The 27,776-nt window shown below is 42.4% G+C and overlaps 1 protein-coding gene across 7 annotated transcripts in view; it reads right to left on the bottom strand.

Moving 5' to 3' along the window:
• Window positions 1–14,908: 14,908 nt before the first annotated feature.
• The window catches only part of LOC104313229 (collagen alpha-1(XIII) chain), a 63,824-nt gene continuing 50,956 nt past the window's right edge, over window positions 14,909–27,776 (bottom strand). For all 7 annotated transcript variants that reach the window (XM_069795796.1, XM_069795799.1, XM_069795794.1 and 4 more), the window contains 6 exons: window positions 26,638–26,691; window positions 26,294–26,347; window positions 25,478–25,513; window positions 21,229–21,315; window positions 16,873–16,911; window positions 14,909–15,315 (listed from right to left, as the gene is read on the bottom strand). In XM_069795796.1, the coding sequence (XP_069651897.1) occupies window positions 15,313–15,315; window positions 16,873–16,911; window positions 21,229–21,315; window positions 25,478–25,513; window positions 26,294–26,347; window positions 26,638–26,691 (273 nt within the window). In that variant the 3' untranslated portion in view covers window positions 14,909–15,312. The remainder of the gene's footprint in view (window positions 15,316–16,872; window positions 16,912–21,228; window positions 21,316–25,477; window positions 25,514–26,293; window positions 26,348–26,637; window positions 26,692–27,776) is intronic.

Below are 27,776 nucleotides of genomic sequence, written 5' to 3'. Positions count from 1 at the left end.
TTCCCAGTTCGTTACAGATTAACATCAAATAGTTGCTGTGTGATAACAACACAAATGTGTAGGAGGTCTTTAAAGGAAAAAAAATTATGTCTTCTATGGAGACAAACTTTAAACATTAGGACAACTCATTCTGTTTACAAAAACATTTTTTTGTTTATAAACAACATTTTCCTTACGTTCAGGCATATTTTCAGCTTTAATTTTGTGGTTTTCACATCCACCACATAGGTATGTGCCATTTGGATGGATCAGGTGAAATAAACTGGTGTAAGGGTGGGGGTCCTCTGCACATTTGCCTTTCATTGTATAATGGGGTCATCAAATGTCACAGTCTTAGAAGAGGCTTACCACATTCAGCGAGTGCGGGGCTGTGGCCTCCTAATACAGCTTTTGTGTTCCCTGAAATAAGAATCTAATTCCCTCAATTTCTTTATCACGCACACCAGCTTGCTACCAGTTTTCACATCATCAGTAAGAACAGTACACCCCAGGAGTAGTTGTGCCCCTGAGCAAGTCACTGTGCTACTGGCAGTAGAGCAGGTATCAGAGTAGGGCTCTCCTATTTTGCAGCTGGTTTCTGCTATTGCTTACATTGTTTCTTTGGGGATTGCAGCCTGGGAAGAGTTCCTGTGTTCTGGGAAGCAGCACAAGCACAGAGAGAAGCTGAATGCTTCGCTACCCTTGCAATGGCTAAGGAATGGCCACCAACTCACAAACCATAACGCAGCCCTCCTGCAGTAGGAGACTGAAGCAAGCAGGAGTGCTGCAGAAGTGTGAGAGAGGAGGAGGTAAAAGCCCTGCATAGTGTACCACTGTTTTTAATTTTTTTTTTTTGTCAGTCACAGATGTCTGAATTTTAATGCCATTTTTCCTGCCTTTGTGGTTTTTCATTGTCCCACTATAAAGTTAAATTTCACCTCTGTATTTCTTTCTGTGGTGGATACAGCTTATCCTTATACCTAAATGTAAACAGCATTATATGTATATTTTATGTTGCTTCAAATATTTCTGGAAGATTCCGAGTTCCTTTGTGATACAAGAATAAAAAATTTTTTAGTAGAACAGATCAGAGCAAGGCAGCATTTGAAAGAGAGTTACCACACGTGAATTGCTCTGCAGTAACTGCACTTTTGGAACAGCCTGCCCGTTGACAACAAGTAAGATACACCGTTTTTTCTCTCCATCTCTGAGTTCAGTGTTGAACACTAAGGCTGCAATGGAAATGCGATAAAGCAGTAGGTCACCTAAACCATGTAGTGAGGAATTGGGAGGGTGGATATCTTCACAAATTCTGTAATGCAGAATATGACTGAAAGTCCAAGATTTTTCATCACAGTAGCTGTGTGTTCTGGCCATTTAGATCTAGTTGTTCAGGGAAGAGTTGTTACTAACTAGCATTCTTTGAGACAAAAATTTGCAATGCTGGATTGAGAGAGAGCTTTCCCCAATCAGCAGGAGCAGAGTCTGCCCTCACTAGGTTGTGCAAAGACCATCTGCCAGTTGACTTCCAAGTGCAAATACAATCTGTTACTTTGTCAAAATAAACAACATATCTATTGATGGAGCATTTATAGACTGCTGACTCCCTAACTCCCCAGCTATTGGAAAAACAGCCTGTTTATGGCACTCTCACTTTTGGACAGAAGCTGTTACATCTCAAACATTGTAATGAATATTTCATAGCTTCAGAACCAAGAGATATGGCTTTATTCTTGCTTAGGCTGGCAGGCATCCAGGGTCGTCCTAGCAGTACAGTAATGTCAAGTACTCTGAAAGCTCTATTTTATGGGCATAGATAATCCAGGAATTTTATCAAATCAGTGTAAGCGTTGTCATATCATTAGGATAACCTAATACGATCAAAGTTGATGTATGTATATATTATGGCAGTAGATAACAGATGTAATAACTGAGTTCTGCAAATAATCTATATTTCTGTAATGACTTTTTCCCCCTCTTTGAGGCTTTTTTTTTAACCCCTACTTGAGCCATTTTTTAACCCCTCTTCCACCCTCCGTACAATTTATGGGGTTATTATGCTAGTAGGTTGTGTACAATGAGCTTTTCTTCTTAAAGAAGCCAGAAAAGCTAAATCCTAACTTTTTTGAAAACTCTCTTGTAGTAGTATTTTTCTAAATTAGATCATCCCGCATACTCCAGAATTAAATGTTTTTGCGTGTGTCAGATTCTGTCATGGCATTTAAGGTAGACTGATGGTTAGGATGTCTTCAAAAGTCACAGATTAGCAAACGCATAAGCAAGAAGGAGAGAGGTCTTGCCTGCCCAAACACCAAATGATTCGAAAAGTTAACTGCTGCTTATTAGCTTAAAAAAAAATAAGAAGAAAAGAAGTGTTTTCATCCTTGTTATTTAAAAAGGAGTGTTTTAATCCTTGTTACTTATCCTTAAACACATCAATGATCTCTGCAGGCTGCAGAGATCATTCTCTTGACTCTATTCCTTAGTCATGTAAGTAACAATACTAATTTAATACAAGTATTTGAATAGTCATTTATTCACAATAATTGTGATTTTTTTTTTTTTCAAATGGAGATTTACAAATATATCTTTCAGAATTATGGAAAAAAGAATAAAGGAACAAAAACCAGAAAATAACATTGTGTTCAGCTGAGGAATAACCTGTAGGATTCCTCTCCACAGCTCGGAAACAATAGCCAGAAATGGGTAAAGTATAGGGAAAATTGTTGTGCTGATCACACATATGGAATGGCTTCTCTGAAGAATTAAACACATTAGGACTTCTAGCTGAGAAAACTGAGAGGTGATACAAGAAAGGACACAGCTGATTCTTTTGGCTTGCTGCTCTATGCCTCCAAAGGAATGCAGTTTTGATATTAACCAGTAAAAAAAAAAACCCAACAAAAAAACCAAAACCTATTTCAGGTTTGAGGAAAGCTGGATGCATAAAGCAATAAATTTGTGAGTGATGATTTTGGCCACAGATTAATAAGATAACCAAGCACTGCCAATCTAAGAGGCAGAAAAGCCTCCATCTCTGTAACACACGTGAATTTCTTGAAGCAAACTATTTGCAACAAAATGTTCATGCTTTTACTATAGCACAGGTTTTTAGTGCAGAAAGTGACACATCCCAGCAGGTGTCTGGGTACTTCCAATGCAATTATGTTTTGACATTTGTAGAACTACATTCCTTTGTTGGAGAAGCAAAGATGTAGCACCATGTCATTGCACCGTTTGATCATAAAGTCACTCATCTACAGATCACTCCAGATCTGTACTGCAGGATACTGTCTTAGCAAACTGCCATCTCACATTCTCACGATTTTGCAAAGGGATTTTTTGTAGTTATTTCTGATCAGTTTTTCCTGTGCTAGTAAATGTGTTTGTCACTTTGCTCTTTGGAATAGTTTGGAGCTGTAATACACATTTCCTTTCTCCTCTGGTGACATTTACAAGCACGTTGTCTTCCTGGATGGGACCATTAAGCTCCAAGTTCTTTTCAGAGAAACTTCACAGGACAGGACAGCACTGCTTGTTTGTCTGCTTTTATAATTGTTCCTCAGTTTGATTTAAAAGAGTCAATTTGAATCATTAAAATAACGGACTATTTTTTTCCTGCTAACTACAGAGCCCTCAGAGGAAAAAAAAGAATAAATCTCAAACTGTGACCTATAAATAAATGGAGATGCATTGAAATAAGCCTACCTTTGGGTCTCATGTTTGTCTGAGGCAGTACTCGGCAAACCTCCAAAACAGTTATTTATTGCAGAAGTGCAAAATTTTACTGCTCTCCCAAGGTATAATGATATACATCCAGGAGCCATCATTTTTATAAAGCAAAAGTGACCTTAAAGCCTTAAGGAATGATAGAAATCATATGTTTCAAATGCATTCTCCAAGTTGGAGCATCCAAACATGTTCATTTTTCTACATAACTTAATGCATCAGTCACTCTTAAACATTCAGATCCCTGAGGATTTTTCCTTGTGATCCAAGGCTCATTATATCTCTACCCAGAGGAGGTCAGGAACAAGGCACTTACTTTTGCTGTCTGGCAACTCAAGAGCTAAAGGTCTTTCAGCAAATGACTTTCATTTCAAGGAATCACCACTGTGTCGGTGCACGTGTGCCCTTTGGGCTAACACAGAAACAAACCCAGGTCTACAGGAGAGGAGGAGTAAATAGCAGTCTCTAAGCAGAGTGGGGAGGGAGAGATGGATGTTCCTGGAGCTGCCTATTTCTCCCCCTTGGCTGCAAAAGGAGCCAAGGGAAACTTGCTCCAATGTAGATGTCTAATTTTCAGATATCTAAAGTGACATGAGAGGAATATATCACTGTGGGGTATAGTGCAATCACTGGAATAGCTGTTATGACATTCAAAGCCAAAGGCACCTTCCCCCTCAATACCGTGCCTTGCCAAAACCAAGACAACAGGACAAGATTCTGCTATTCCCAAACCATTTGCCAAAGGCTCAGTCTGATTTGTTGGGTTCCCCCACCCCACATTAGCAGGGATTCTTAGAAACTGAGCAAGCATTTTATTTTAGATAGGGTCCCTTAGCAAATAGCTGCTGACTCATGGATTTGGAGATGGATGTATGCCACCTTATTGATTCAATTTTGAGGAAAGGAATACAATACACAAAGCTGATAATCATGATCATTTCAGCATGGGCATAACTAGAGAGTCAGTCTCTACTTTCCTCTGGCCTTGGCTCTGTCCCCTCTCTTTGCACTCACTCTCTCAGTTCCACCATTCGTGTAGCTTTGTGTTTTATGGTTGATTAATTCATGTCTTAAGAGCGAGCTCTAATAAGGCTGTTCATGCAATGGGAGGGTTCAGGCTGTCTTTCTCCCATGCAGGTTCCCCAGTGTCGAGTAACATAGCTCAGCTGATGTTGCTGCCTTTCCCTTAGCACAGGCACTAAGACAGACTCTGTCCTCTATCCAGCTGTCTGTTTCCACAGAGCTGGTGATAACAGTATTTTTGAGATTTCTGTCCCTCTGCCAAACCGGTTGAAATTTGCCACCCAGGTTCCATAGTTACCAGGGCTCTCCGGCAAACAGCAGCAGATGGCGTGGTTGCCTTAGGATAGTAACCTAAAAACCAGCCCCGAAGAGAAAGGCAACATGTAAGTGAATTTATGGCTTATTATTTGCATGACCTGTCATTTACAAAAGACAGAAACTATGTGTGAGTAAACAGGTGTCTTTATAAAAGGGAGAAGAAAGTATGTACATCATATGTAACAAACGCAGATTGTACTGGAATATGTATGGCACACAAATTAAAATAGAAACCTCACTAAAACATTGACACAAAGGAGTAAAGCTTCAACACAAGGCACAGGGAATTCATCAGACTCCTCTTGGAAAACGACGGGATAACACTTTAAACGTGGTGTCATGTTCACCATTGCAACAACCATCCAGCCCAAGACATTTTTCATTACCTCCCGCCTGTTTTTTTAGCCCTCCTTTCGTTTTCCAAAAGTCCATTTCCCAAGCTAATTTCCTCCTGGAATCTCTCATCTTTACTCTCATAATGATGTAGTGAATAGGCTAAAGTATTTAAAATAGCAATATGCAGCTCTTGCGTAGCAGTTTTCATGATAATATAAAACAGCACCTCTGAATAAGATAAGCACTATTTTCTTTATCTGATAAATGGATACTTGATGATAAAACATATAAAATTTCCATCTTTTACAAGAAGGTAGAAATGCTTCAAAGGCACTATAATTAAGCAGCAGCTTACTTTTACAAAACAAATTTATTTACCACTGAGCAGTGATTTACCAAGTCCTTTAAGTGTACCCCCTAGTTTCAAGGACAGGTATGGTTTCATTGAAATCACTGGATTAGTTAATGGACACAGGAAATGGGTAACTGAGGCACAGTTTTTGTTCTGACACAAAAATTCATAAGCTATTTTTCATTCATATGGATGGAAATTATTTAACTGAATCCCTTTCCTCATACATGTTATGTGTTTAATCCTTGAGTGTCTTTTCAATTTTTATCACACTGAGAAAAGATTTGCTTAAAAACTTAATAGTGGAAAAATATTTATAAAGAAGAACAAAATATTTACAATATTTCAATTCTGTTATGATCAGTAACTCCTTATGGATATCACAGCTATCTCTGCTTTTCTAAAATATTGCTAGAAATTGTCAACATGGAAATCAGAATTTCCAGGATTAAAAGACAAAGCAAATCAATATTATCATATTACCAAGGAAAAAGTGGAAAAGAAAAAACAAATGCTCATTTTGGCTGAAAAAGCTCCTACTGAGTTTGAAAAGGTTGTGGGAAAGAACAGTCCTTTGTTCTCTTCATTCTAGCAATTATTTAGTGTGGAATTTTCTTGAAAACCAAAAAATTCCAAGTAGCTAAACTACGTCAGAAGGAGTTGAAATGATGCCTTAAAATCAGCACAATAAGAATAATAATTACTGGTAACACAAAAGTATATTACAGCACTTACATTAATGAATGCCAAATAACATTGGATATAATATACAGGCTGAAAAGTTCAATATAAAAAAAGTGTAAAAAGCGTATTCAGATTTAAATGTCTCAATCAGTGTTATAAGAGAAACAATGCCCTGCCAAGACCTACTCATAACTTGTCACTTTACTACAGGTATATTAAATACTGTACATTCTATGCCACCAAAGGAAAGAAAAAAAAAAAACAAAACAAAACAAAAAACAAACAAACGTAAAATCTCTCTTGCAAAATTCAAGGAAACCAGATATGTAACAACAGCATATTGCTTCAGAAATCATTCTCCTGCAGGGATTAGGTCATTAATGTTTGACTGATGAGCAGATCTTTGACAGGAAGTGTCCCAGTATCAAAGAATTTGGTGTCCAAATTATATAAAGACAAGAAACAGGGGCAGTGCCAATGATGCAAGCATTCCAGGTGTGGGGAAAGTACATCAGGGAGGAGGTTTTCTGTTGCTCTGAGGACTCTGAATGCGGAGGGGGTATCTACTTGACATCTCACAGTTTTCTTGGTAGAGCTAACTTGCCCGGATGGGGGACACTCTCCTGCCCACCTCGCAAGCCAGGGCACAGAGAGCAGTATCTCCTCCGCAGGACACGCTGTGGTGCCGGGTGGACGTATGCTCTAGAGTGGGTTGCGGGCTGTAGCCTGGCAGGTTGCATTGGCACCGCATTCTAGACCAAAGGTGTACCTTTAAAGCAGATCTGGTTGTGCCCACGTGCCGTGCTTTGGCTCACGGCACGGAACAGTCTCTGGATATACAAACTGGATGCCCACTAGATGAGACTGAACCAGGTGGTGAGCTCCAGCAGCACACCTCACATGTCTGAACCACTAATGGCAGTGGTTAGTGGTTCACTAACCACTAGGCCAGACTAGAGCAGTCAAAAATTAACCCTCCTGAAACAAGACAGTTTCCTTGGCAGGACCTGTTCTGTTCCTCAGACCTACTCTTCTCATACTGCACTGATTGGTAACAGACATATGGCCTGTAACTGAGGCGCTGCGAGTAGTATCACAGAAGAGCCCGTGACATCTGCAGGTTTTCCCCCAAAACCAGAAGCTCCCTCCCATTACTGTGCTGTTCAACACCTGGAGTCAATTTTGCATAATTAAAAACTATAAGAATGTTGTGGAGTCAGGCCATTCCACGCTGCATCAAAGGGATGCTCTTGGTCCTCCTTTTATAGCAGGGGAACACAGGATGCGCAACATCATGACGACAATGCTCTGCCCTGATTTACCCTATCTTTAAATTTAAAACAGTGGGGGACAAGAAGGAATAATAGAGTAATCCTCTTTGGTTAGAGAAGTGGAAACAATGATGAAGGGTAAGCGCATGCCACCACTGAGAAGCAGCCCAGATGAGGCCCGGGTGCCTCTGCCTTTGGTGCAGCCGCAGACCGTCGGTCCACGTGCACTTCTGAGATAGCGTGCTTCCTTTGGAAGACTCCCCAAAAGGGTGAAACTGCTTGGTCTGTGGCACTGCTGGTGGTTTGCAAGAGCAGGGTAAAAGCAAATCTTTGCAGGAGGGTAGAAGGGAAGATTTACTGAAGCAATATTTTGACACACTACTGTGAGAAAACAATGGAATTATCACAAAATGGAATTTCACACTCCCAGCAAACCCCTGCCAGAGACAACGGACTGACAAATGGCGTGCAATGGTAAGCAAGAATACAAGTTCCGCTCCACAAGTTTCACAACCAGTCCTCTCATACCTACCATTAATGTCTAACCTACTAAATTCTGTGACAGCAGTTCAAACAAAGTCACGTTTTGCAGCAAAAAAAAAAAAAAAGTTTAACAGGTTTTTCTTTCCAAAAAATCTGCAATATTCTGACTAACCCCAAGTCTGTTTCAAAAAGAACAAATTTATTAAATAACTTCAACAAGCAAACAAAATCATAAGAAAGCTATAAAGCTAAACTGGTCTTGCTGCCTAGCATTTTAAACAGTAGAAGCTTTACGGTCAACTCCAAAAACTATCAACAAACTTCTACAATCTTAATTCATGTTTTGCCATAATGTTTTCATCAGATCAAAGTGTTTGACAAAGAAGGGGTACTAGAAGGGAGAATTATAGCAGGAAGAATAGATAATAAAAGTGAGTGGAAAAATTATCAAAATGTGACCAACAGATTTTCTGGAAATGAGGAAAAGAAAGTAGCCATTTGGTCTGGGACAAAGACATCTGGAAGCAACAGGGACAAAACCAGGACAAGGGGAAAAAAAACCCCAAAGAGGTGTAAAAGAAGGGGAGACCCTCATCCAGCAAAGCATTTGCATGTAGGCTCAGTGTGAAGCAAAGCCTAAAGATAAGCTGGAACACGAATGCATTGCTGGATTTAGAGGAGGGAAAATAATAGTAAGAGACAACAATACTTTAGTAGGTACCTACCTACTAAAGGTAGGTAAAAATTGCCATCTTCAAGAAAACATGTTTCTTTTAATTGCTATTTCAGAACTTTCTAGCGAAGGATGAGATTTCGGGCTGTAGAATGCTGCTAAAGAGGACACAGCGACTCTTGCCAGACTAATTGCTTTACAACAGACCACCTAAGATAGGAAGAGACCATTTTCAATCATCTGGTCCCTAACATAGCCCTTTTGAATTTTGTAAATGTGAAGGAAGAGTATTAGAGAGACCGTTCTGTCTGGGAGAGGTCACTGGTACCTGGTCCCTAGGCGTGGCCTGTGTGGATATGCTTATCCCCACAAAAACTGGTTTGCCTATGGAAAGCACCATTTTACTACTGAACTTAGGGAGAAAAACCACAATAGGAATGTCCTTAGGACATTTTGGGTGAGGAACTTTTACAAACTTATTCCAAAAGCCCATTAAAAATATACCTAGAAGAAAACACAAGAAAACAGAAAAGAGCAAACAAATCGCCCCCAAAAATCATCAATAATAAGAAAAGTAACATTATCAAACTATATATATAATTGTTTTCATTAAAAAAGAAGGAAAAAAAGCACACCTACCGCCTGCAGTTCTGGTCAGGTTCTCCCCTCCTCCCCCCACAAAAAAAGTAAAAATAAAAAATACAAATAAAATAAATTAACCCTTTCATCAGCCTGGTTCCTAACTGAAACAATTTCTTCCCCTGCTACTCCATTGACTGAATAAATCTGCTAGAAATCTTAAGAAAAAAACTGTGATTCTTCAGATGAAACTGAAAGTAGAACATTTTTCCCTGCTCTTTGTATCCTGGAATTATTTTAACAGCAGACTTTCCCTGCGCTGGTGAGAGGAGATGGGTGCTGAGTACAGGCATCCGGATCAGGAGGTCAGGGTTATTCCAGCTGAGTTGGCAAAGGGCATCTGAATGAAGGTTATTGCCTTTCTGGGACTTGCTCTGATTTAAAAGACATCACTTTGAACTTTAAATCAGTGCTTTCTCTCTGAACTGTAATGTGAATTGCTTATCATTTAGTTCTGCCTAATGATTTAGATAATATAATTCATTAACTCTAATAATAATAACAGCCCTGATTCACCAGAGTACTTAAATATGCAAACAGTATCATTTAGGCCACCAGGAATCACACCCTCAAAGTCAAATATGTGTTTTAGTGCTTGGGCGAATGGGATTCCCAACGCACTCAGTGAAGCAGAAACGTTATGAGTCATGTTCATAAGATATGTACTTAATAATTCATTTTTGTTTTTTTAATAAATTGCAAGAGCTGTTGTGGAAAGACATGATAGCTTACATGTGAATGGAATTTAACCTTCAGCAATGGGAGTGGAGTAAAGGGTGCCAGATTTGCACAGCAGTTGGTACGAAGTATCCCAAGTTGTGTATTCTGCCCTTCAGGCAGCTGGGAAATGTCCTCTGTACCCTTCAGCACTTTGCCAAATCTTTATTTCCCTTCAGTGAACGTATTAAAACATGTAACAGTGGAATTTAACCCTCATGATCCTTATTTTCCATCTGGAAGTACATCTGTTGAGAGGTACCCACAAAAAGGGCCTTAATGGGCCAGCAGAATAACATTTCTGGAGGGCTCCAGACAAAATACATCCAGTGTGCATGGTGGAGACCAAAGCAGAAGTACAGGAAGCAAAGGAATTATTCAGTGAAACCAGATTTTTTTCCACACTCCACATTTTCCTCCTCGGACAAAATACTTCACACCTTCAAAATCCAGTATGGTTTTCCCTTTTTGGCAAAAAAACCCCAACATTTCTTTATAATTTAACAGGAGAAGAAAGTTTGTGATGAAAAGGTTAAAGATGGAATCATCAATGATATAGGTGGAAGTTTGTCATCTGGTAACCAGAAACGGTAGCAAAAAGTTTTTTCATGTCCTCTCTGAGCAGCACTCTGAACTGAACATGGGGGGGTTTCACTGATTTTTCTGAAGATAATTGTTCAAGGGTTTCTTTCTTGGATCAAAGGACCACACCACACACCCCCCCAAAATATTTTCTATGTCTTGCACTCATTTATACAGCAGCTGCTGGAAAATGAGCCTAATTCTTCATCTGAAGAGTCTGACCACAATAATAGAATGAAGTGAAAATGACCAAAGAAAAAGAATATAAATGGTGTCATTTTCCAACCCTGCCACTGGCCTCTGGGAGAAGGCAGAAAGCAAAGCAGAAAGTGTTGGCATGCCGAGCTCCCACAGCCCCAGCAGGCAGCATCTGGGCACGGATTCCTGGTGTGCAGTTGAAGAACTCTTCCCAAGCTCCAGGGAAGGAACTTGCAAAACATCTCCAGCAAATCTTCAGGAAGGTCCTTCTTCTCCTTTCATTCCGCTGTCATTTCTCAAGCTTCTCCACACTCGGGCTCGTCTCACTTTTTGGCTATCAGCCAAGGAGTTTGACCCTTGAAGTGGCAGACAAACGGTTTCACATGAAAACGGCCAGGCAGAATTAACAGTCATCAACAGTGACAACAACCCAGTTACAGATTTTAGTAGGGACGGACCCTGAAACTAAACCGATTCAAGGTGGTGCAAACCCAGCTTCTACCATTTGGGTTTTTCTTGAAATGCAAGGCGCTTAGGTTTGGGAAGAGCAGCTAATCAGTAAAATCACACTGATTCGCAACCTCTGGTTTATCCCCAGTGGCTGATGAGATTGTATCAATACGAGGGGCTGTAGGCTGTGGGAACAGCAATCCAAAACAGTTCTCTACTTCAATTTAAAAAACAAAAACAAAAAACAAACAGGCCGTGGTCTGCAGCAACCACAGAGAACATTTGTCAGCATTTTCTGACCTTTATGATAGGCGAGCGGTTATCTTACACGTACTTTCTCCCCAGTGCTAAATCAGTTGTCTTTCATCATCTATACTTTAGTGCAACTGCTGCAAATAATCTCGGGTCCTTTCCCTCTCTCTGCGCGTATGCCACATGAGGTGCTGTATTTTCTTGGTCGTCAGCTGCGTGAGACACTCACAGCTCAATGCGCAACAGAGGCAAAACTTACAGAGAGGCACTGTGGGGTTGCCAAAACACCCACATACGCCAGGCACCGTCTGCCAGTGTTTAGTGTGACAGGCTGAGCTCACAAAAGCATTTAGGTGTGCCACTCCTACTCAGGTGCCTGCTTCCTAGGGAAACCTGTGTGAATTAGCTACCTCAGTGCCCTTGAGAATTAGGTCTAAGAGCTGAGTTTTCCTCACAGCTGAAGTCTATCAACTCCTTTTGCTGAGATGCAAAAGGAGCTGCTGGTTTGCAAGTGAAAGTAAAAATTAAACAGATTTTTCAAGTCAGTAGACTCTCCTCCCAAATATCATTCTCAGGAAGGTTTTAAAATGCTTTTTGCTAAATTAAGTTCAGCATTTTAAGGGTATGCCAAAGGAAGCATTAAACAAGTCTCAGAATGTCATGAATTCTGCTGCCCACAAAAAAGCACCTTTAGAGCCCAGCAGCTAATTTGAAGCCAAACCAATGCTATGAACAGAATGATCTGAGATAACAAAGAAGAAAAAAGGTAATAAAGATGAGAGCACATGTTGACACCATATATGTGTGTGCATGCATTTTGCTGACAGAACATAGTTGAGTCCTATAGAAATTGTGGCACCAAAGTCTCTTGTGGTTTGCAGTGGTGTAAGTCAGGAGCATCTCCACTGATAACAGAAGAGTTAAGCTGGGGCAAAGCTGGAAGTAAAGAAAATCAAACCTCTTTTACTCAGACACTCTCTCCTCCCCTGCCTCTCTGCTGACACAAGTCAGGTACTGTCAAGAGTTCTGGCAATTGCATTTCAAGGTCCCCTGTGCCTCAGGCAAAAGCTTTCTCTCTCACAAACACATCAGTTGAAAACCAGCCCAAGAAATAAAACAGGTACCATATCACCTGGGGACTCCTTCACCTTTCAGTAGCTGTGTCAAGACAATGTAACAGATGTATGCTCTGTTTGCTTTTAGATCAGACAAACCCAAGCAAACACAATCCCATGCAGCACAATCACAAATAACAGTTACAAAACAAAAATACACAACAGACACCAAAGGGAGCAGGAGGCATTGGCAGGTTCTTCTAGGGACCTATATGTTTTTTAGGATTAAACATGGCCAGCATTTTTCAAAGGGGCTGAAGCATTCAAACTACCTACCTTGTGGACCAAGTCCTACAAGAGCAGAGTAGACATTCACCACTACTGCTGCTACTACTACTACAACCTTCCAAAACCAAGGCACCATCAGTATACCTGGTTGAGTCTTTAGTAACTGGTTTGTGTTTAACAGGTGTGCAATTAAAACACCACAGTTGTGTGGCGTTCCTTTAAATAACTGCTGTTCCAATTAGCTAAGCTTCACAGCTGCAAAGCCTTGTGACAGGAGGTTGGGTCTTATATTAATGAGATATATTATTGAGAAAACAACCAAGAATCCTTTACTGTTCTGCAGTTACATTTTCTTTCTGTGCTGTTTCAGCTCCAGTACCCCAAGCATCTCATGAAAGCATAGTGCATGGAAAACTTTCACCCAAAGGACAATGTTGGCACGAGAAGAAATGGTTGTAAATATTGTGAATTACTTTAGGTTGAAAGTTGCAAGGAGTTTCCTAACTGCGAGAGCAATCTGAGTTGGGAACAGCCTGCAGGACAGGGACGCAAGGGACACAGGGTGGTAGAAACCTCAGTGGTTTTTAGATGAAGTTCAACAAATTTCTGAAAGGGTGAGGTGACAAATGGATTGCAACAGTCAGGGGCTGGGCTCGGTTCCTTGGGCAGTCCCTGGCAGGCTTTTCCTCTGCACACAAGAGAAGCACATCTCCCACGCTGTCATTTTACTCTGATGGTGCTAAAAGACTGTGTGGAATCGGTTGGAAAAAATAACTAATTAATAGCTTGTGAACAGATGAATAGTTGAGTATAGGGCTTGAATAGCTGAGTATAGGAGGCGGCGGTGGTGGTGGTGACCACTTCAGCTGGGACGTTGTAGCCAGGAGAAGCTGTTGTGCATGCAGCCCGTAATCTGTACGTACAGCACCGCAGGGACTCTGGTGGTAAGAAATACATGGCGGCACTGTGGGACAGGGTGCCAAACTCCTTTTGTAGTGGCAGCATTATGCAAAGGGCAGGACTTCAGCAGATCAGTCTAATGAATTACTGCTTGTGTTTCTTCACGGGGATCTTTAAATACTGATAGCTTCGCTCTAACCCCCTGAAACTTCTGGGCTGCAAACTGTCTGTCCCCCTTACAAAAAGGGCTAAGGAAAGCAGACCCATTTTAAGGAACAGATTTAGGCTTCCACTCCTTTGCTCATTTTCTAAGAAAAGTATATTGTGATGTTCACTTTAGTCTGATAGTATAATTTTTCTTGATGGGTAGTTTAGACTTGGACATTAACGAAGGTAGGTCAAGAAGGATAATTAAGATGTACATATGCAAATTACAACGACACTGCTCTGCAAATTTGCATGCGACCTTTGGTTAACATTTAAAAAAGCCATGTGGATTGATTTATCTAATAAACATTCATCAGGATATCATCGATGTATTCTGCCATATGCTTTATTTTAAATGAGGCTTTAATTGAGCTACTTGCAGGCCTACAATTTAGAAAGATGTCAGAATTCCTTGCTGACCAGGGCTCCTTCTCATGAGAGTTATTCCAGCTCATGGGAGGTGCTCAATTTTATTTTTATTTACTATTACTTCCAGCTCATGGGAGGTGCTCTATTTTAGCCAGAGGCAAGAGACTAAGAAATTCTCTTCGTACGTGCTAACTCCACAGCTCTTGTGGAAGGTGTTACCATTCCTGCCCAGCCAAGGAGCAGCTTCTAGAGGAGCTGGCGGGAAGCTGCGCTTGGCTGTCTGAATCTGATCAAGAAACAGACCTTGTTTGATAATTGTTAATCACGGAATCTCTACGTTCCCAGGGTACAGTGGCTACTGTGAGGTTTTTCAGCAATGCCTTAATTTAGTCACAACAGAATTGTTAATATTTCAGTTTAATAAAAAATACATAATATTTCAAAATATTCTTGAATGATTCCAGCTTGAAAAATGAAAATGACCTTTAAATCTATACAGGGCAGTTCCTTTGGGCACTTTTAATGCAATAATTTATTAAGTTCCTATATTCATCACGTGTGCACAAATACCATGTAAATATTACAGCTGTACTCCATGACAAAACAAGCATAATGCAGACATAGAATTATACAGAGAACTGACAAATGGGGAAGAAGGGAGATCTAGTATTTTCTGTACAAAAAAATATGCAGCTTTTTGATAATTTGTAAAAATGCGTAACTTTTGGCATTTCAGAGAAGAACACTGTATAAAAATAAATATTCTATGTACAGTAACACACACAGGCCAGTCCAGGGTTAGAATCATCACTGCAAAAGAAAACACAAACAGGTGTTAGTGACAATTCACTAACAATTGTTAGTGACAGCTCAGCCAGGGGGAAGGACCGCTTCATGGGATGCAAGGACAGTGGGACAGCGTTAGGGAAGCTGGCTCTGGGGTCTCCAGGATGAAAAGAAATGGTGCTGGATCTCAGCAGAGATCCTTTTCACCTCCCTGGGCAGTGAGGATGGGACGGTCAGTCCGGGCTGACTCTCTACGCCCACCTTCTTCCTACCACTGTGGCTTGAGTACTTGGCATTAATGCACACAGCAGGTACTGAAGGCGGGCTAGACCCTGAGGAGTGGCAGAGGGGTCTACGGGAACCTCAGAAGGGGACTCCTGAGGCAGCTGAACCATCAGAAATAAAGGGAGAGCGGAGGGGACAGGTACTTACACCCGCCCTTCAGTGCTAGCCCAGAATTGATCAAACGAGCCCGTTCCCTCGGAGAAGGGCCTGCCCCAAGCCCAGCACTGCAGCCCAGCTGCCAGGCCACCCCTCAGCGGGAGAACTGGAGGGTCTGGTCTAGTGCCAAGAGCCCGGCAGGGGTGTGCAGGGGCACTGAGCCACGGCTCATTCACTCTGCTGAAAGCAAGCCGTGAACCTCTGCCCCGCTCCCACCAGCCTCCCGTGGCACCCAGGTTACCTGGGGTATGCCAGCTCCCAGCCTCTGGTGACAGAGCTGACTAGGTGGAACGCTAATCTTTATGCAAGTGTTAGAGCACTTCAAGGCCAGGCAGCTCAAAGGCCACAAATACAATTCTCTCCTTTTTAGCCCATAAAGCTAAACAGCAATACATAAATGTCCTGGTTTCGGCTGCGATAGAGTTAATTTTCTTCCTAGTAGCTGGTATACTGTTATGTTTTGGTTTTAGTAATGTCCATAACACACTGATGTTTTCAGTTGTTGCTGAGTAATGTTTAGACTAAGTCAAGGACTTTTCAGCTTCTCATGCCCAGCCAGCAAGAAGGCTGGAGGGGCACAAGAAGTTGGGAGGGGACACAGCCAGGACAGCTGACCCAAACTGGCCAAAGGGGTATTCCATACCATGTGACATCATGCCCAGTATATAAACTGGGGGGAGTTGGCCTGGGGGGATCACTGCTCACGGACTAACTGGGCATCAGTCGGCAAGTAGTGAGCAATTGCATTGTGCATCACTTGCTTGTTCCAAGCCTTTTTTTATTATTATTGTCATTTTATTATCATTATTATTATCATTATTAGCTTCTTCCTTTCTGTGCTACTAAACTGCTCTTATCTCAACCCACAAGTTTTACTTTTTCCCCCCGATTTTCTCCCCCATCCCACCAGGTGGGAGGGAAGTGAGTGAGCAGCTGTGTGGTGCTTAGTTGCTGGCTGGGGTTAAACCACGACAACAAACAAGGGAGAGTCTTGCTTGCTGCTTTTCAGGGGTACAGCCCTGGAAATCCCATGCATGCCTCCACACCGCTTTTGCTCTTAGCCAGACTCATTGAAAAACAAGAGCAGGACCTGTAGCATTGCCAGCTCAGCACAGTCACAACTTTCCAGGATTATCTTACCTTATTCCAGCAGCCTTGAACTGGAAGGCCGTCTTCCCCCTGCAAAAAAGATGGATGAAATAGCAGTTCAGGACACAGAAAATAGTGCAGCGATCGAGGAAAGAAGGAGTGGGTTAACTACTACAGCTGCAACAAACAGTCTGAACCAGGGCTGGAGGAATAGTCTGAAAGATATTCCTCACCCCTTTGGAGTGACCCAGACTTCTGGCTGACATAACCAGTGTAGCTTGAAGCAAGGGCTGGGGCTGAAGAGGGGGGTTGCCTGCAGGCTATGCAAGGAACTTATGTACAGGAGGTCCATAGGCCTGTTCTCATTCTTCACTGAGGAAGGTGTTTAGTCAGGCTTCGCTGAAGGAAGGGGGGAACACAGGAGGTCCCATTCAGCCAGAAAAATACTGCAGGAAGTTGGCAGTGGAAAGCGCGAGATGGCTGCTCTGTGTCCTCAGGCTTGACTCTGTAATGCTGTGGTTATAAAGCAAACCCCAGAGGCAGCACTAACCTTGGGTCCTGAAGAGGGTCTGGAAAAAACCTCCACTTCCTTTCTGCCCTGTTTGTTAAAGGGTTTGCTTTATTGTGTGAGAGGTTGCCCAGCTGTCCCCTCTTGCCTCCAAGAAGATCCAGCTCCAGGAAAATTAGGAAGGCAAACAGCTGGGCAGACCCTGTGCTGCTTGAGGATGCCTCGGCTGACTCCCTGAGAGGGGGCTTTTGCCTCAATAAAGTCACTGAGAGTTCTGCAAAAATCCCCTGGCACTTCTGCAGCCCCAAAGTCTTGTGCTACACATCCCAAGGTGGGCGTGTGATTTTTTTTTTAATGTTGAAGAAGGCTGGATACTTCAAGGGCTGAGACCATATGGTTGGGAAATGCTTTTGTGAATTACTGCCATTAATTTCATCTCAGTGCAGCCCTATTTGATGTGAGAAAACAGGAAATCATGTCAATGATAAGGTGCTCTTGAGCAGGACATAAAGTCAGATGTAAGGAGATACACCTCTGCATGAGAAGTCAAATACTTCTGCTGTGTGTGTGTGTGTCAGGTTCGTGGGTTCAGGGAGTGAAATTGTACAATGCACGATGCAGGCATGTTTCTTCATTCAAATGACTCAGTTCTCACTTCTTCAAGTACTGCGTGAGAAATCTGCAGTGCATGTCATCCCATTTGAGACGGGGAAAGGAAAAAAAACCAAACAGAAAAGCAAATGCATAGTAGTATACTGAGAAATAAACTATTTAAAGGAGATGCACTTTCAAGGGACTGATGAAATGAACGTTGCCATGATGCTACAACCATATTGCTTTTCGATTGCATTTTTTAGACTGCGGTCTCCTTGTGATACTTCCTCCCCCTCCCTCCCACTATGTGGAAATACTGAGTTACAGGTTAATGACTGGGTAAATTGTGGCGTTCCCATTGGTACACTGGTGGTGGTAGGAATGACTGGTGTAGTGCATTGCAGGAGGAGATGGGAAGTTAGGTGTATGAAGGAATGGGAGGCCAGAGAGTTATAGCTTAGGGATCAAAGGAAGACCAGGGTCACAAGGAAGTGTTTGTTGCAGGCGAATTTGCTGAGAACGGAAATGCGACATGCTTATTAGTACCACGTATCTCCTTCCACATATCTCAGATTTGTAAAGCATTAGTTCACAGCCTCTATAAGTTACACACATGGATGTGTCAGCTGGATGCTAAGCTTTTAACCTAGTTGGATCAAAACCCATGCTTATTCACGTTCCCAAGCTAGCCTGCATGCCAGCACACTATATATAAAAAAATAATGGCATCTGTATTTCACCAGATTTTCTGGCAAGTTTCCCTTAAGAAAAATAGCTATGGAAAGAAGTGTACGTTCTAACATGGCTATGCGGGCTCAATCCTAACTGACAGCAGAGATAAAAAAAAAGAAAGGTAGTCTACCAGGACACTGGTAGAATCCTTGTGCCTGTGTAATTAGGTGCCTTATTCAAGCCAAAACTTATTCCATAAAAACCTGGCTATTATCAGTGGGAGGCGAAACACACAGCTCAGTGTTTTTTCTCCTTTGTGGACTGTTCTGGCCAGGTATTATCCCACCTGTGGGACTGGCAGAAGAGTTTCTGTCTGTTACCAAGAATTTACAGAGCAGCAACTGAGACTTTGCAAGTGGTCACCGTTATAGTCACTGCCCCAAAGAGACAATGGCAGCGCAGAAAGGAGGGAATGCTGGAAGGAAGACTAGTGTTAGCTCTTCACAAAGGTCAAATAACAAAGGCTTTTAATGGCAATTTCAGGGCTAGTTTCCTCAGGAAACTAAGAAAACCTTCCCAACTAAATGTGGCTTTTTTCTTTGGGACACGTTTTTCCAGCTAGTTGAACTAACTGATACTCCATCCCTTGTAAATGGCATCAAACACCTTTAAGTGAGCAATAAAGCAAACCTAGTCATGCCAAATGGGGGCTGGAAGGGCAGGGGAGTACAAGTTTCAGTGTATTACAGAATTGTCTAGACTGCTGTAGGGAGCAAAAACCTCACCTGAATGCTGCATTTCCAGAAAATCTCAGAGTAAGTTAATACCTTGGTGATGTTTAATGGCACACTTACAAATCAGTTGAGGTAAAGTGTTCCTGAACACCTTTGTCCTACAATAGTTGGGTTAGATGAGGCACTAATACAATAATCATCCTTTAATGCTTGAATAAGATGGGTATCAGTAAACAGGCAATTCCAAATTCAAGTTTCTTGGATGGTATGGGTACCATTTTGACTTCTGGGGAGACTCACAAATCAGAATTGTCTAGCAGGAATTGAGGGAGATAAGTGTCCAGTTAATGTGTTTCACATGGCCTTGTTAACAGGATAACTATTTTTTTCAGTCACCTTAATGTATAGGGTGACTGAGGTGATACAGAGTGGTGTCAGGCTGTGCTAGCCACATACAAGCACTTAAAAATGGAGTTAATGAAGGACATGAGCATTGCAGCTCCTTGCTAGAAAGCCAAGCCAGTGTGGAGGCAGGTCTTCATACGTTAGTCTACTGAAAGTTCTCAAAGTGAAGGCAAAGGAAGAATTGAAGCAGTTGTAAATAAATTTGCATTGCCACTACATTTTTCCTCATGCCACAAAGTAATGCTGACAGCAGCTGTGAATCATAGCACGAAGGGAAGGGCCTGTTTCTGACAACAGCAGCGCGAGGAAGGTAGGATGGAGATAGGTAAGGAAGGAATTGCCAGGTGTTTCTAGGGCATGCAGCTATTCGGAGGTATCAGAAGATAACAACCAAGATACAAAAAGCAAACTAGCATGCAGGAAAGGGAAGGTACGCCATACCAATGGGCATGGGGCATCCAGGCCGTCCAGCCCAGGTAACCCCGGCTCACCCTTCTCGCCTTTAAAACCTCGGAGACCCTGTTTATGAAATCAACCACTATCGTTATTTCAGTTAATGCCAGACACCTCCATGTCACGGGAGGAGAGGCTGAGTCCCCCACTGGGACTGTCGCAGGGCACTCTGCTGCATACCCAGAATACAGATGGCCCGTGTTTTCGGGTTTAGTTTTGTCTGCGTAATCAGTAGTTGCAGTTTCCTTTCTGGTTTTCTATAATCTACGAGTCAGGAGGTACTTCTCTGAGTTAAATCTGAGAGGATGGGAATGGTGTTTCCTCCCTTCTGAAATCACCCATTCTTCCTATCCTCACTAGGAAACCCAGCAGCTGGATTTCTAGATGCATGGTCCACAAGTACTCCTGGGATTTATGGCAGTACTACAGATTTTTGGCAGTGTTCGCTGCAGCGTATGAGTTTAGATGAAAAATGTATACATATTCCTATATTTATTCATTTGTCTAGATTTACAGACAATATATTTTGACAGAAACATATCCCATTTAAAATGACTGAGATTTGTTTTCCCTCTGGGTAATGCAGCTTGAGTGCCCTGTGTCGCTCTCAGGTGATCACATCAGCTGGCCGTTATTCCAAGGCAAGAAAAACAGCATTCAGGTTTTGCCATTACGTAGACATGATGACATTAAACATTTCCAGAGAAGAGCCATAACTAGCAGCAAAGGAGACACAGGGCTCTATCCACAAAGGAGAAAGCCCTGGGCTCCCAGCACATGGGGTCATCCCCATGTACCCCAAACCTTTGTGAGCTCCGGAAGAGGAAGGAATATAACCATGGTCACCCAATGGCCTGATTGCTCAAAGGATCAGTGGTTCCCCACTGAAGAAAGCAGCTTTGCCATAGACTGCAGTGGGAACCAGGCTGGGCCTTATCCGAGTGTTGTACTTTTGCAAGACCATTATTTATGTTATGATTTCCTTCTTTCTTCCCAATCAACAAATCTTAAAACAATACATTTGATGTGAACAGAACATACCAACGGACAGGGTGCATCTAATCCAGGCGCTCCTTGGTCTCCCTTATCCCCTTTAGACCCTCTAGAGCCTTTCTTGCCCCTCTCCCCCTGTAAATAATAGTTTAGTCCAAGAAAAAAAGAATACACAAAAGCTTTAGGATCATCCATTTCAAACAAATGTCAGTGATAGTTTAAAAAAGGATAAACATTTAGGAAACATTTTAAAAGAAGAGAAATCTCTCTTTGAGATGTTAAGTGAAAAACAACGTGTGGAGCTACTAACCATTACTTAGCTGCATAAACACATCGGCCATTGCTAAAATCCCACACTGACAGATGTAAGGGCTCTGCATCAAAGGGATTACAAGTGCCTCTGAGCTTTCTGGACAGGCCTATGGTCAGCCAGCAGAGCACCACTCCTCCTCCGTCAGTACCATCATTAGGAGTCTACTTCTCTGGGCTTCCTGTACATTCAGTATAGTATACATTCAGAGAGAGAGGCACCTTCTGAGAACTGGCTGACCCCAGACTCCCAGGATGGGAAACACCTCTGTGGCCAGCAGCTTGCCACCTCATCTCAATCTCCAGGTGCCTGGGAGGGTCCCTCCTCTGCCACAGGAGCTCTGGGGTAGCATCTAGATGCCTAGTGCCTGAGATGATAAGACCTGCAGCAGACCCCAAGCAGGCTCTCCTGCTGTAGCAGGAAGGCATTGCTGGGCCAGACTCCCCGTGTTGATTGTACTCTTCTCACCCCTCTGAATTCTCATTCTTAAAAGAAATTCTCACACATAGGAGTGTTTTTAGAAGTTTTCCCTTAAACTGCTTAATGAGCACTGTGTTTGCCACCAGGGCTTGCCAACTTTTCCTTAAAAGCTGGGGGGGGGGGGGGGGGGCAGGGGGGTCTTGTTCCTTTTAGGGTGTAAAATTACTTCCATATCCAAGAACAGCAAAGCTTTAACTAGAACAAGTGTGCTTGCTTGTGCCTGAAGTGGTTTGTGCACTGGGGTGCATCAACATTGCTAAATAGAAAAGGGCCAGAGACTGAAGTACTTGGACCAGACAGCGTGCAGAGCCTGGTTGTCCTTTGGGATGCTCTGGGTAGTGCTCCCCCCAAAATACCTGTTAGACGAGGGACTAGTCCTAAGCAATACGGCCACAGGGCAGCGACCTGGCCCTGGCCCTCTTATTTAGCAGCACCAACATACCCCAGGAAGGTACGATTCTTACAGTGGTTTGATATTCCACAGGCTCCAGGTTGAGTTACACCAGAGCTGGAGCAGCGGGGGGACACAAATTAAAAAAATCATAACCAAAGGGGAGGAATGCTCTTTTATGGAGGGGCAGCATTCAGTCAATGAAAGCCAGCTGCAAAAGGGGCTGAGGGAATGCCTAGATGCCCTGTTGCCCCTTGGCATCATCCCACCCATAGCAGGTCAGCCAGGGCAGGGTATAGTGTGGGTATTTGCCCGTTATATCTACACCAAATCTTTCTGTATAACAGAGGAAATTCTCAAAGCTGCTGAGCATAAAACAGGGGAAGGGGCTGCTGCACAGGGAATTGAATATAGGGTCCTTGTGGGGAGGGTTAAAGGAATTAAGGGATAAAATCAGACAGCACAGGTTGCTGTTTTTTCTTTAAAAAAAAAAAAAAAAAAAGTGTTAAACCCAAAGCTGGCAAGAGAAATGGATGGGAGAGGAGAGGCAATGAGGATAAGTCACCCAGAACCAAGCACTGGAACAGAGAGGATAATCCAGGAAAATGTGGCATGGGTTGCTCTGGAGGAAGGAGGAAGGAATCAGGAAGAAAGGCAGAAGAGGAGGAAGGGATAAAGGGGACAAAGGTGGACCTGTAGGAGCGAGGAAGACGCACATACACACAAGAAAAAAAAACCACAGGCATTAAAATAACAGTGAAGATATCAGCTTCATACCACAAGTTCAGGGTTTACACTTTTTCAGCTGGGTTACTTGAAAGGCCATCTGTTCCCATTGCTATCTAGTGCCACAATACTGTCTCTGCCTGTCCCCAGGCCCACCTATGCTGATCTCCCACTCCAAACAAAGGGCAGCAGGACCGTTTCTGGGATTTAAAAAGCACTGCTCTGCCTAAAGTAACAGAGGATTTTGGCAAATTATTTGGGAGCTTAACAAAGGGGATCCTCATTTTTAATGTGCTCAACACTGAAAATCTTCATATTAAAGTGCCATTGCATACTGCTGCTGCCTAAACAGAAAAGAAGCATTTCAAATGAATACATGTCCCACTTCCAAAGAGGCGGGTGTTGTATCCCAGCCCCCCGTGGAACAGGTCAGAAGTGGAGTGTTGCCTTCTCTTTTTCGTTTCACAGGTTTCTTGTTCATTTTAAAGTCTCCTGGCTGAAGTGCCATAGTTTTGCCAGCAGTTGGGAGAGACTGTCCCGCACTTCTGAGGAGGTTCTGACACAGAAGCTGTGTGTCCCACTGCAGGGGAGACCTAGCACTCAGCTGGGGATACTGGGCTGCAGAGCAAACCCTGGGGAACCGGCACTGTATCCAGTTCTGCTAAACGGTACTTGTCAGACGTCTCTAGAAAGGGATGGAGGCATTCAGACAAAACAGCTGTATAGAGGGGACTCACCAAAACTGTGCTGTTTAACTCCTGTAAGTAGTAGTGACCTGTTCACAATTTTTGAAGAGGGGCAGGAGTAAGAGGAAGCCCCTGTATAAAGACTCAGTGGGAAAAGTGGTATTTTCTAAGATCCCACCCGCAAGGATACTGCACTTGTCCATTTACAGTCTCAAGTTTTCTCACACTTTTTCATTTCAGAATAATGGTTGCAGCAAGGCAAAGTGCATGCATGCTTCAAGGGGCCAGCAAAACTTCCCACTCATGCTTTCCAGCTCATCCTCTACAAGGAGGTGCCGTTTCTCCCAGTTTTCATTTGCTTTTATGCAAGAGCTCAGAGAAATCCTATCTACAGCTAATGAAAGATCCTTCTTTTAAATAAAATACCCAGTTTAAAAAACAACTGAAAAAGTCTAGGAGTTCTGTTAAAGTTATTTTTTGTTTAGAAGCCATACAAACAAAACAAAACACGTCTTAATGAAGAGGAAGTTAAGAAGCAAAGCCAGAAATGCAATGATTAAAAAAGGGGAGAACTTTGGAGCTCTCATGAAACTTGGACCTTTCTCCCCTAGTTTAAGATGCCAATTGGCTACTGCTTTCCAAAACTGCCCATTCTGTGCAGAGTAAGGTCAGAAATACATTGCAATAAAGGACAGAGAACACTCACTATGTATCAAAAGCAAATTCATATAATAAAATCACCATACGGGCACATGCACTATAAAACTTTACATTTTCAGATAAACTTAGGTGATACCAGTCTCTTAGGAAGAGAAGGTGTATGTGTGAGTACATGCATAAAGACATACACATGTACTATACTGAACTACTTGACATATCTATACAATTGTAATCTTACAAAGACTCTAATCCAGAAGTCATTTATATTTCTAAATATAAATGATGCTCAACTATATCTCTCAACTGTTTTTGTTAAAAAGATTTAGAGCCTTAACAGGCAAGAAATTCCTTACGTTGTGGAAAACCTGATGAAAAAGCAAGGAGCTTCTCAACATGCACTTTTTAGTAATGTTTATCTTTCTATAACACAGGTGGTATGACAGAAAAGCAGCCATTCACATTATTGGTTTTGACCCAACTCTTCATCATCCCATCCATTCAGGACAATGCCTGAGGAGACTTCACGTCTGATTCTTAAAGTAGGCCAATTTAATTTATCTTTTCCAAATTTCCATCTTCCAAATTCTCTAGAGGTTCATTTGCTAGAGGGCAACTTTCCTTTTCACACTTCAGGGGGAATTTAAAAGTAACATAGTAAGATTTGCTGGCTTCACCTCAGTTAATTCTCATGGGAATCCCTACACACATCAGTAAATAGATAAGCAGGATTTCCTAAAGTATGCCACGTTGGCCGAAGTCTACTACACGTAAAGTCCTGTGCTTCAGTGAGAACAGGGCTATGACAACAATGAACACACTAGAAAATCCCTCCTATAGCTTTCAGATAGATGTACCACAATGTCCCAGGTGATTATATGAGCTACAGGTATCACCTTCTAAAATACAAGTTTGTAAAGTTACTTATATGAAGGTCTAGCAGACAGAATTACATGCTGGCTACTTGAGGTTGCTCAGGAGTTAACCAGTCTATCACTGTGTGAAGATGTTAGTAACTAAATACAAGAAGTTTGCCTGGTAACTTACCCGGATTCCTTTGTCACCAGGTAGACCTTGTAAACCCTGAAATACATCAACACAAAAAGAAAGATTTTAAAACAAGTAGGTCCCATTGTAGTCCCGCTTAAAAAGAAGAATGTGTGCCCAGAAGTTTGTTTTTTCCATTTGTACCAATTGCTCGATGGTAAAAAAAATAACTAACTTTTCCAGCAGACAACCTCCTCTTCACCTCCATTAGACCATCCAGGTTGTAACACCACTACTACTGCTCCAAGGGTTCTTCAGATAAAAACCGAACTGGTTTAGAGAATGCAGTCCTTGAAAAAAGCAGCAAACTTCCTTTTTTGGTTAAACAACAAAGCAGCTCCATGATTACATAAAACTGGCATTCCGACACGGGCCCTACTTTGCAAAAAATAATCCCAAACAGTGGAAGTAACCTCGCTGAAGACAGCATTTGTCACTGCAATGACAAGACAGGGCCCTCTCAGGCAAGTGGAAGGCAGGCACCCAAGCTGTGGAGAGGTAAACAGAGCAGATGTGCTCAAAAGCAGCATTTTGGACTAAGATACGTATCCTGGGAGTGCCATGCAGCTTCTTTTGGTAGTTCGAGGACCAAGGTAAATTAAGTTTCCCTTCAGCTTCATCCACCTCATTCTGAATCATTGCTCTGAAGTTATCAAGCTCTTTCTGTTGTTCCCGTAGTGTACATAAGTGTGTAACTTCGGTTCTTTAACACCTAACCTAGCTGAAATTGCAAATGCTGTATTACAGTAGCATCTTAAGCCATCAGCCAGGAAACAAGCACTGTAGATAACAAATCCCGAGTACTTCCATACTTACAGGAAGCCCTGCTGGCCCCATTGGTCCTACAACTCCAGGATCTCCTTTACTGCCCTGAAACAGAGACAAAAGAGTAAAAATTGTTACATTCCTATGCAGTATAAACAGGCAGCACAGCAGTGGCTGCAGCAACACTATAGAAGAAAAGTAAAGAACACATTTCAAAGCACCCAAAAACCCCAAGGATGAGATACTCAGAAATCAAAGAGGCCCAGCTGAGGGTCTTATATGCACAAAGAGAGAGCAGTTCCAGCTCTAGAAAAACCTAGAGCTTCTCCATCCCAGAGAGCTGTGGTAGCTTCAAAGAAGTTACAGAGCATTGGTCAGTTCTGAAGCAAACTCACCCTTTCTCCTTTTGGTCCTGCTGGTCCCGAAACCCCAACTGGTCCTGGAGTACCCTATAGTTGTAGGAAGGAAAACACATCAGGACGTTTTCCCTCTAGGGCCTCACTAAAGCCAGGAGACACTGCTGCTCCTTTAGGAAAAAGCACAGCTGGGAAGGACAGTCTGGTGATGGAAGGCATCTAGCACCACTACAGCTTTCAGTGTTGGTGGCGATGGATTTGAAGTAGTTGTTATAGGCAATTTGAACAACATGGGAACTGCTACATTAGATCACACCAGCACCATTTTACAGAGCCTTATTTTTAATTTTGAAGCTATCTCTTGACAACTGTTACAGCAGGCATTTCTACCAGTTCCACAGGAGGGAATTTTTTCTCTCTAGTTTATATCAGACAAGGCTGAAAGCTGTAGCAGAATAAAGGCCATTTAGATGATAAGCAATTTTCTTTTCTTTATTTCCTTATTTTCTTTCCCCCCGCCCGGAGTCAGCTGAGTTGAGCAAAAATGAAAGAGTTTGGTTACTTGGTGGCAGGCAGCCAGTCAGTCATGCAAGTTGAAAGACACCATGCTGCAGAGATGAATGCAGATGCATGCATACACAGATGCAAACTAAGAGGGGCATCATTCAGTCCCAGTCCCTCTGTTCCCTTTTTGCTATTTATGTCGCTCCACCAGGCTCTCAGTCATGCTAACAGGAAAACCCAGTCTTTTTGCTAACCCTTTGACACAGGGGCCATCTCCCACTAGCATACCAAACTCGCTTCCCAGTGCTGTTAAGACTTGCTTGGGCTTTGGGAAATTAACCCGATCAAAGTTGATCTTTCATGTGGGCAATACAGCAGTTAGGCAATAGTCTTCTGGCTAAGAAATCGGGCACTTTCAACTCTATACAGAGTCCTTGAACTTGTTGTGGAGTGTTCCCTGCTGGAGGGTCTCTTACAGCTCTCCCAGACCACATTCTGCAGTCTAGATAAAATACAGCCTTCAAATTTGCAGTGTGTAGTACACCCACATAACTACATCGTATAGATAGGCAGTTACCTTCCTAACCCTACATCACCACATACTTTTAGATTGGCAAGAACTCTGCTAACCATTTAGGTATTGATCTTCACGGAGCCTTGATAAAGGGATACTT

Source organism: Haliaeetus albicilla, chromosome 11 (genome assembly GCF_947461875.1).
Source record: "Haliaeetus albicilla chromosome 11, bHalAlb1.1, whole genome shotgun sequence".
In the NCBI taxonomy this organism is placed as follows: domain Eukaryota; kingdom Metazoa; phylum Chordata; class Aves; order Accipitriformes; family Accipitridae; genus Haliaeetus; species Haliaeetus albicilla.
This window is presented reverse-complemented; position numbering and strand designations above follow the sequence as displayed.